At 38.4% G+C, this 11,514-nt stretch overlaps 1 protein-coding gene across 1 annotated transcript in view; it reads left to right on the top strand.

Moving 5' to 3' along the window:
• The first annotated feature begins 4,102 nt into the window (after window positions 1-4,102).
• Window positions 4,103-11,514, top strand: part of plcl1 (phospholipase C like 1) — a 72,951-nt gene continuing 65,539 nt past the window's right edge. The window contains exon 1 of the mRNA XM_053496323.1: window positions 4,103-4,899. Within this exon, the coding sequence (XP_053352298.1) occupies window positions 4,726-4,899 (174 nt within the window). The 5' untranslated portion in view covers window positions 4,103-4,725. The remainder of the gene's footprint in view (window positions 4,900-11,514) is intronic.

Below are 11,514 nucleotides of genomic sequence, written 5' to 3'. Positions count from 1 at the left end.
ATGGAGGGATTATAAACAACAAGGCCCCTGACACACATCTGACACCTCTCCCAAACCAAGCATCTGTTCTGGTCCAAAAAGTGGCCATGCTGTGGGGTATACAAAACATTACAGTCTGCTTGCAGTACAAATAATTCCAGTACAAGTGCAGAATGACCCAGATAATTAGTCATTTGTGCAACGGTAAAATATTTACAGATAGTTCTCTGAATCTTCTCAAGCATTCTCGGTTTCTCAGAGCTGATGATATAGAAACAGCTTTCGTAAAGAAGGCTGGCTGTTGGAAGGGTGGCTGAGGTCCTCAATACAAGTAGACAATGCATATAAATGGTTACATACTGTATAATGAAGCACTAGGGTTATTTGTGTATAAGCCTGAGCCTTACTGTATGTCACAAGTAATGTTTTATACATTGTGTACTCATAAAGTAATCTTATAATCTTTGGTCTGGCATATATTCCTGAATGGAGCACCATTCTTTGGAAAGCTGTCCATATGGAGAATAAAGAAAGGAGTGGTTCTTTTAAAACAACTGATTATAAGTTTTCTTTCAGGCCATTGTTCATCGCCAACTGCACCATCCAACACTGGCCCTGCCTATTAACAAAAATACAAGTGACATTGATATTCATCAAGTTTAAGCACAATGTACTCCACACACCTGCAGAGGAATGCGATTTGGTCATGTGCTTGCATAATGTCTAATGCGGGTTTGCAAACTGAAGAAGGTGTGTGTGTGTGTGTGTGTGTGTGTGTGTAAAGCCAAATTAGAGCAGGGGAAAGGTTCAGGCATGTATCTGTTATGTTCTAACCATATTTCATACTTCTCTGCCACTTAACACACATATATCACTTTACACCAAGACACGACTTTTGACAGGCACACAATCGAAGAACAGACATTCATATCAGGCCCTCACAACTCCTTCATCAGTTAAGGTAATATTGTGTTTATCAGAACGGAGCAAATTCAACAGTTGTGACTAGGTAAAGAACTTAACTAAGCTAATTAGACATACGGAAATACATCTTCATGCCATACAAAATTGCCGTATAACAGTTTAGTTTAACTGTTGCACTGAGATGCTAGAGACTAGCCTCAGGAAAGTGTGAGACTTCTGGGACCCTTGCTAAGAACCCTCAAACTCTAGCTACATTCCACAGTCTCCCATAGCCCCATCCTAATGTTCCTTTTTCAAATCACAATCCCATCTCAGTGTCCTTTTTCAAAAATGATCCTTTTAACATATGATCATTTATATAATATATTTTTAATACAAAACAATAGCACTAATGGTTACCACTTTAAAATTCCTTTGACATTCCTTTGTATAAAACTCCAAATAAAAGACTTGTGTTGTGTCGGTCAACATCACACACACTTACATGACTATAAAGTACACATGTATGTAAAGTACAATAGACTGGAAAACATGCAAATATTATCTGATCTTGTGGTTTCAGATAATAGTTTGTTTTCGTCTTCTGTCTGCTAACACGAGTTTAATATGAGCCTCTGTATTTGGGTTTGAAATAAACTTGCTCTGATATTTTTTGTTAAAAATTTAACAGTAATGCTGAATTTTTGAATATCAAATAGCAGTGCTGTAGTAATGACTGGCATAATAATAATTTCCCATTGTTACATAAATTATGTACATAATGGGGCATGCTGTTATAAGAAAATAATACTCAGAGGGTGGTGAGAGCCTGTTTTTTTTCTACAGTTTGCTCTAAATAGTTTTTTACATTATTTATTATACCACAAATAATGCCAATTATTATACACTGCTTGCCCCAGCATGTTTTTAGAAGAGTCAAATCATTGGCCTGCATCAAGCAAAGAAAACAACTAATGTAATTGGTGACGTTACTGGAACTGGGTTTAGAAAAAAGAAAGAAAAATTTGTGATCAGAGATAACGCAAAAGCTTGCGGAAGCTATACCATACAAAACTAAATGTGAAAAATCACAGCTATGTTTAATAGTGAAAGTGAAATAATTTCTACATGCACAATTTGATAACTCACAGGATTGGACTAAACAGATGTGTGACCGTACTCGTTAGTCAGGCTAATCACAGGTAAATTCTTTATTTCTCTATGGAGCATGAAGATTGGACTTTGGAGCAATGGCAAACTGTCATGTGATCTCATGAGTCCAGCTTGGCCCTATTTCAGAGTTGTGCATACTGTACAAGCCTTCGGAGGCAGTGTTATAACCGGGGTTGCTTTATTTGGTCATGTGATAATAAAATAAAGTCAGCTGACTTCCTGAATGTACTGAATGACCATGTTATCTCATCACTGGATATTTTCTTTCCTGAAGTAATCATATCATATCTTCTTTGGTAAATAACAATAAAAAAAATTCATTAAGTATTTGTCTTACAAAAGGCTGTTTAGATTGATCACTGTACAATTCTTTGTGAATTAACTACTGTTGATAAAGGTAATAAAACTAGAAGTTATCCAGACAACAGAAAATCTAAAACCAAGACCTATATGAGAACACAAAAACAAAACGGATAGCAAGACAGGGTCAAGTAGAGAGCTCTCATTGATTCCTTATGTCCCACATAGAATAGAGAGAATTAAATAAAGGAAGTAAGCCCAAGGTCAGGTGACTAGAATTTTACCACTTGGCTAATTACACACATCAGTTTGTGACCTCAAGCTTAAGCGCACTTGGGTTATGCAGTAGGACAATGATCTGAAACACACCAGGAAGTTCACCTCTGAATTGCTCAAAAACAAAAAAGGGGTTTTGTAGTGGCCTAGTCAAAATACATTAGATTGAAATGCTGTGACATGACCTTATATCGGTTAAATTCTCCAATATGTGCCCAGTTTTATATTGTATATACTAAAATTCCTCCAAAAACAGACTTATTGCCAGTTTTGCAAATTTGTGATTGCAGTTGTTGCTGACAAGGGTGGCACAACCAGTTATTAGGGAGCAATTACTTTTTGGCAGGTTTGGACAGATTCTTTTTCTTAATAAAAAAAATTAATTATTTAGAAACTGCTTTTATTTTTACTCAGGATATCTTTATTTAATGTTAAAAATTGTTTGATGAGCTGAACCATTTATGTCTGTCAAATATGCGAAAGAAAAGAAAGTCAGGAAGGGGCAAATACTTTTTCATGGCTCTGTAAGATAAATGTTGGAATTTAGAGATTTACTGACCAAAACAAATTGTTTTTGTGCTGTTCATACTATGTTTTTAAACGCCCCATATCTGAAAGTCTGAACAGGTCAAATTCCTTAACTGACCAGCATGTGCAAAGGCACAATGTGTCAAGTAATGCATTCAAGCGTGATTGGAATCTTTTTTTTTTTCTTTTTAACTTTTAGATTCTCTTAAGGAATATTGCATTTAGTCAGTTATTTGGAGATCTCTTAAAACACTGAGTGGTTGTGATATGTGCCACCTAAGTTTGCCTGTACAGCAAAATCACTGAAAATGTTTATGTTGTCTGTTAGTTCACGATCATACCCCTGTGCCCCTTTATGTTTTCCTGTGCAAAATTGTGAGTTGCACTGTCGTTAAAGTTGCATTCATTCCAATTTGACTCATTCAGGCTGAGGTCTTATTGCAAAATAAATAAGACCTCTGTCTGATTTAGGGGACACCAGTTAGCCTACTCTGCATGTCTTTGGACTGTTGGAGGAAACCAACCACTCACGGGTAGTACATGAAAACTCCATGCACATAGACCTGATATGGGAATCGAACCTGCCTGAAGGTGCAAGGCAACAGTGTAAACCACTAAGCAACTGTAGTCCCACAATCAGTAAATCTAAATCACAAATGGACAAATAATACGTCATTCCTGATAACCATGGTAACCGTTGGTATTTTGAAACTTTACTAACCATACTAACCGTGTGGTATGGGTTTGGCAACAGAGCGCTGTTCTGGCCCTTATTATCCATTGCCCCGCCCCACGGAAAACAAGTCTAGCGGCTTTGGTGCGCGAGACCTTTAGGGCCACATTTGATTGGTCAGAAGCAGGCTTTAATCATGGGTGAGGGGCGGGGCCACGCCGCCTGTGTGTGCTGTTCCCTTTTATTTCTTGTCAATCGCGTCCGCGGCGCGTGGTGAGAGCGCGCATCAGGCTGTTTCCGTCACCGCGAGCTGACATGACATGACTTCTGACCTTCGCAAACACCATCTGATGTGAATAAATAAATAAATCATTTTGGGACATTTAAAAAAATAATAATTGGATATGCGGTAGCGTCTTTCTTCTGGATAGGAGGTATTTCTTTTTGTATAGACTTGTTTTCTTCTTGGCAGAAGGTTTGAGAGGTCTCTACTGTTTAATGCCGAGAATTTGCTTTATTTTAATAGCTTTATTTCCCCCCTTTTATTTATTTCTTTGCTTATTGACTAGACAGGGAACTTGTTGCATGCCTTATCGCATAGGCTCAAGCATTACAGCGCGCTGGAGAGACGGCTCACGCGTACTCGCTCACTAGTCCGGTACACATCAAACGATTCGCGCGTGATTAAGGAAATTGAAGTAATTGCAGCCGGGCATCTCGAATAGCGCTTGCAATCAAGGTCAGCACTTCTCCGATCGTCGATCAGTCAAGTTCGGAGGAACAAGTCCAGGCGCTGTTGTTGGAGGACTCAGGACTGACTATATAAACTCAAAAAAGAAAGAAAGAAAGAAAAAGAAAGAGAAATTTGTTTTATGTTTGCAATCTGAGCTGGGATGTCGGAGAGAGATGCTGATGGGGAGGAAGGCGCGGACTCGATCCCGGGCTCGGGGTGCGCATGGCGGGGCGCGCGAAGGAGCGGAGTGCTGCTGCCTGCCTCTGACTCCGACACGCCGCTGCTGGAGAGCGTAAAAGCGGCGGCAGCACCACGCAGGAGCAGCATCATCAAGGTAGGTCTTTGGAACAACAGCTCAGCAGGGAACCGATTCCCAAAGCGCAAACCGTGTAGCGTCACTAATAAACCCACTTGAGCTTGTGACTCAGTTTATCCTCTTGCGAGCAGTGTGTTGTGGAAGAATGACTGAGCAAAATACCTATCTGACTTCTTTACACAACCCTCATCCTTCCTTCCTTGAGTTGTGAAATGTTCATGCTTTCTAAGAAGAACATTCTAAGACGCCACTAAACTATACCATTCCATAGTCTGGTTCCATCAAACCCACTCTATACTCAAAAGTATATGGACACCTAACCATTACACCAGTGTGTGAGTGTTCTCTATTGCACAAATCAAGCTTCGTGAAGTTTGCTTAGGATGGTGCAGAAGAACTCGAGTGTTTTGCACAGAACTCTAACCTCAACCCTGCACACCATTTCGCCTGACATCAGTGCCCAACCTCAGTACTTCTCTTGTGGTTGAATGGTTTTCTATCTTCACACTCACACTCCAAAATCTAGTAGAATCGCTTCTCAGAAGAAGAAGGGCAATTATAAAGGCAAAAAGGGGAATAAATCTGCACTGGAATGTTAAAAAAACACATATGGATGTGATGGTGGGGTGTCCGTAAACTTTTGCCCATGTAGTGTACCTTGAGTATGCGTCTTTCACTTTAAGTGTAAGTGCATACATATAATGTACTATTAAAGCATCACTCTAAAAGGTAAGTTAAGTTGTTTGTAGGAAATCTTTTTTGAAGTCACTATAGCAACATTTCCAGGTAAAATATACTTATTAAAGCTACAGATGTTCAGGGTGAATCCCTAGCTGCAGGCAAAGGATCACTTAGGTAGGCTACCAGTTTTCTAAGAGGTTGAGGTGAGAAAAAAAATGCATCAAATGCAAAAAAGCGCTCCCCATGGTCCAATCTACTGGGTAATTATAGCCCCCTGTGTGTATTCTACTAATGTTTATATAACTAACTACAGGATGGAAGAATGAGCTTTACTGGTAACTACATGCATTCTTTTCAATGCTGGAAAATTTAGACAGGTTTACATAACAGGTTGTAATTTACAATATACACAACTAGTAATAACAAAAATAGTCTGAACTGTGCAAAAACAAAAAATAAACAAGCAAATGATTATGCACCATTTAACAGTAGAATGTAATCTTTACAAAGGCAGTTCTTGACACCATTAAATGTCTTTTTTAATAAAAATTAATAAAAAAAATGAATGCAGCTCATTCACACATTAAAGTATATGGAATGATGTTGTAATCCCTAGAGACTTTGGAGCGTTTAATCTTCTCCAGAATTGCTTCAGTATATAGATAATTGCAAATATCCAAAATATTTTTCCCTTAGCTTTTTAAAATTCTTTGGTATCCAGCAAAAACAGATTAAATGATTCAATCAGGGCTATTCAATAAGCATGAAATGAAATCAACGAATCAAATCATGTGCCATGTCTCCAGACAGGTGCGTGATTTTGCTGTAATTGAACCATAAAGTGGGTATACTACAAACCCAGCATTAGATTTTACTACCTGTCCTAAAAATGCATGGTATAATAGTGAATACATGGAATATGACCCCAACCACACCACTGTACTGAATGAAAGTTCAGAATCAGAGTTTATGTTTATGCTGCCAGTTTTGGTTAATGCATCCTCGAGTTTAAATAACTATTGTTTAAACATGATTTTAACATGATTTCTGCCCTAAACAAGCATTATGCACATACTCATAAAAGCATTTACTGTATGTTTTCATATAAATCTCAGAAATAAATGTAGCTAGACTTCACACATATCACATATGAGGCTGTTATTAGCTCAAATGTGCAATTTAGATTGAGCCATGTAATCACTTTAACTGGCCCACTGACTCTCAATCTGATCATTTTAAAACATTTTATGGTGCTTATGTACTGACACATGATGGCAGGTTTACATGTGACAATATAACTTTGCCCATGTGGTGGGCAAAGTACACAAATCCTGTATTTGAGTGAAAGTAGAGATACCCTTGGTCTAATATTACTGAAGTAAAAGTAGAAGTCTTTCAGTTACTTGTCAACTTACAGTAAGTAAAAATACGAAAGTATACACCTTCAATTTTACTTAAGTATGAAATGTACTGAGCTTGTATTAGCTCATAATAAAATCGCTCTCTCCCCCCTCTCTTTAGTCCTTTCCTTTTTTCTTTCTGTCTTTCTTTCTTTTTTCTTTCTCTTTCAGTCTCTGCTTCCTGGCTGTTTTTGTTGCTGACTGCAACCAGCCCTGCTTCTGATTTTAAACACCTGAAACATTATTAAGTGTGTCTCTAGGGAAGTGCAATTACAAGTAATTGTCAGCAGGTGGTGAAATTCCTGCTTCAAATGCTACACACCAATGTGGTTATGTAACGCAATTAGTGATGGGAAGTTCGGATCGTTGAGTCTCGTTCAGATTTATTTCGTTTATTTTAGCAAAATGTAATTAAAAGTTACATGTTGCTTCCCTAACATCTACTACTTACGCAAACAGTGATCACACAACCAACAAGGGGAAAATATAATGTTATGAGAAAAAGAAATTAATTGAATGACTTGAGAGACGGACTAATCAATTTTCTTTCTGGCTCAGAATGCATAGGTGAATCTTATGGGGCTGTCACATGATAAACAAACAACTCGAAAAACCTGGAAACTTAAGAGATAAACAAATCAAGTCTCTTTCCAAATGACTCGGGAAACCCAACAACTCGAAACAGATTCTAATTTCGTTACAGAACCTATGATATTCTGCATGGCTGATTGAACGGATCATTGCCAGAGTCAACACGTTCTTCCCGAGTCACACTTAAGATCCGTTTGAAATGAATGAAACGTTTAAGAATGACCCATTACTAAACGGAATGCCATGTAGAAATGTAGTGAAGTAAAAACACACCTTTGTAGTGGTGAAGTAAAAGTAAAAAAGATGTAATGAAGTAAAAGTAAAAAGTATTTTCTAATAAAACTCATTTTGTAAAGTACAGATAGTTGAAATATTTACCTTGTAACCTCTTACCTCTAATTTTTTTTAAAAACATTTTTAAATCATGTTATTGTAAATTAAAATTTAGAAATATTTAGATGGTCAAAAACACACAAAAGGACAAAAGAAATGTGAGGGAAGTGCAATTTTGCATTGAAAAGAAAAAAATGTGAAAGATCTGGTAAATGACTCGGAAAACCATCAGTGTGTTCATAAACATGTTTGTTTGAAATAAGGGGCAGTTTGCATGGGAGTAAGAACATACTGGGTTGTAATTGTGAATATGGGATCACATGCTCAATCGAGTTTTGTAGGTAAACTAAACATTGACATATGATGTGTTGACTTGACAGCAGCATCCCAAGACTTATGGTTTTCTGTTTGCTCTGCAGAATCTTCCCGTTTTCTCTGTTCTGCACACAGTTGTGGTGAACTCAAAGGTGACTTAAAAAAGGAAGTCGACTTGGCAAACTTTGTAAACATTTATGAAAAGAGTCCAATTTGAAAGCATCTCAGTTGACTTTTTTGAATTACCTGTGTGAGCGTATTGTAAGGAGAAATCTCCCGTGTTTAGTAGAATGGGAATATGAGAGTTTTATTCTTTTGTCCCATTTAGAAAAGTTTGGTCTTCACACATGGTGTGTAGTGGTTAGCACTGTTGCTTTGCACCTCCAGCATCTTGGTTTGATTCCTGGCCAGGCTCGGTTCCCGTCTCTGTGTGCATGGAGTTTGCATGTTCTCCCCATGCTTGGTGGGTTTCCTCCGGGTACTCCGGTTTCCTCCCACGGTCCAAAATATATGCAGGTTAGGCTAATTGGGGTTCTTAAATTGTCCGTAGCGTGTGAATGGGCATGTGTGTATGTGTGTATGCCCTGCGATAAATTGGCATCCTGTCCAGGGTGTACCCCGCCTTGTGCCCTAAGCCTCCTGGGATAGGCTCCAGGTCCCCGCGACCCTGAATACAGGATTAAGCGGATAGAAGATGAGTGAGCCAGAGTGAGTGGTCTTCACACAGCTGGCAGTGCCTTTCTGGGACACAGACTGGAAGCAGCTCTGGCTAACTGACAGATGGCAAAAAGGATAATGATGTCAGTGACAGGCACAGACATGGGAGCTTTTGGGGGAAGGGTCATGTGACTTTTCCCAGCCTGGGTTTTGGTGCTGTCTCTTTTAGATCCAAAGTATGAGTAATGCCCAGCAAAAGCCAAAGAACCCAGCCCATCTCAGAAGACACACAAGGCAGTGTTGTTTCATAGTTGTCTAGGGTGTAGCAGCAGCATATCTAGGCAGAGCTAGGAGCACTCGTTAGCGCCCCTGGAAGATCTGTTAGACATGTGTTTGATATTCAGCCGTGTGCAATCCCACTACACTCAAAATCAAATTCAGCATTAGCATCCATTGTTTATGTTTGAATATTGTCCTTCTGCCCTTGAGCAAGATACTCCAGTTAAACTCTAACTGAATGTCGATATTTTCTATAAGCACAAAATGGATAATAACAGCAGATTGATTTCTGTTCCCGTGTCCTTGGTGGAGAACGACTCAGAGCTGCCAGATTTATGTGTCGTATGAGAACTCTAATGTAGACTTAAGCTTATTGACCTGATTTATGTGTTATTGTGGTAATTATATCAGCACATTCGATTACTTGCTCTTATTCTAAATCACTTCTTTGCAGTTCACCTGGTACACCTTGACCATACAGTGTTACCTTGACCGTACAATGGGTTTGCATTACAGACTCTTATGAAGAGTTATATACTGTATATAGCAATACAAATAGCTGATCTCGGATTCTCCCATAAGCATACCCAGTGTACAGTATGTGATCTTCTACAGTGGTGGCCAAATTGAGAATCAAGACAATATGTTATTTTAGAATTTGTTATTTTATAAAAAAAGATTGCTATACAAAAATCAATATTTATTATGAAGTCCTTTGTTTTACAAAACCTGCTGGATCTAGCTGGCATAGAGTCAAAAATATGTCTGCAGGACTCTGGTGTCACTTGCTCAATTCCTGCCTGCTTGATAACTTCCTGAAGATAATGTACAGAAGATAGTTTCCTGACTGCTACTGCCTTCTTCACCATTGTCCAACAGTTTTCTACTGGGTTTAGGTCTGAAGATGATCCAGGCCATGGCTCCAGAAGCTGAATACCCTTGTCACATAACCAGTTTTCAATAGTCTTTAAGTTAATTAGCACAACTCCTCAGCCTCAGACTCCTCTTCAGATACTAGAACTAACTGGCCAGAACTAATGAATGAACCCTGAAAACGTTGTTTCGTGCACAGGGAGGACTATAATATTATTACTATATAACTATATTATTACATTAAATTGCATTAAGCTCTGGCACCTCACACTATTAATTAGTTATAATATTGTCATAAAAAAGTATACATGGTGTCATGAATGTGTGCACAGATATACAGGGGTTGGACAATAAAACTGAAACGCCTGGTTTTAGACCACAATAATTCATTAGTATGGTGTAGGGTCTCCTTTTGCGGCCAATACAGCATCAAATCTTCTTGGGAATGACAGATACAAGTCCTTCACAGTGGCCAAAGGGGTTTTGAGCCATTCTTCTTGCAGAATAGTGGCCAGGTCACTAGGTGATTTTGGTGGAGGAAAATGTTTCCTGACTCGCTCCTCCAATACACCCCAAAGTGTCAATGTTAAAATTGCAGGATTTTGTCATGTGAAAAAAGGAAAACAATAGAATTACTGTCAGACTGTTTCCACTTTAATGGGCTAATACAATGGGAACGAACAAAATTCAATGAAAAAATAGGGAAAAAAGGGGAAAAGAAACAGCAGCATTAAATACAGTAAGTTGCAGAAATATATGGAAAATACTGGTCACTCCCTTGTATTTGTGATGCCCGAGCTATAGCATAGTTTGTCTAGATGGAAGCCCTTTCTCCTACACACACACACACACACACACACACACAACAAATTCAAGCCTGTGAAAATCACTCCAGAACTATGTGGTAAATGATATCATGTTCTGATGAGACCGAGAAGTGCTAAGTATAATAAAGACCAAACTTAATGGAAGAGCTTATCACCCAAATACAGTGATAAGCTGTTAAACTCTCACCAGGGAAGGAATCATATATAGAGCCAGGTACAGATCTGGTTTGGCATAAAAACTGCAGGCTTCTGTTAGACTGATGAAGAGGAAGAACAATTTCACATTCCGGCACCACAAAGCACAAAAGCCAGCCGAGGAATGGCAGCAGAAGACCAGATCAAAATCCTAAATCCAGAGCATTGTTGCAAAAGAAAGAGTGGAACCATTATTAAATCTGTAAATGCTAAGTGCTATATTAAAAGCAAACCACTTATGCAGTCACTTCGTTGTTTTTTTTTTTTTTTTCATTATATTGTGGGTTTTTTCCCAAAAGGGTTTTATATCCACTGTGTAACCAGTGGGTGGACAAATCATATATTTAATGTTCACTAATTCATCAAATATGGCGTGTTTTTATTTTGTTAACATGACTACTGGTGATACGACACAGACCCCTCCATAAATATTGGAACAACAAGTCTTTTGTTTTGCATTTAAGTTTGTGATAAGCAGATGA

The sequence above is a fragment of the Clarias gariepinus genome, chromosome 5 (genome assembly GCF_024256425.1).
Source record: "Clarias gariepinus isolate MV-2021 ecotype Netherlands chromosome 5, CGAR_prim_01v2, whole genome shotgun sequence".
Classification (NCBI taxonomy): domain Eukaryota; kingdom Metazoa; phylum Chordata; class Actinopteri; order Siluriformes; family Clariidae; genus Clarias; species Clarias gariepinus.
This window is presented reverse-complemented; position numbering and strand designations above follow the sequence as displayed.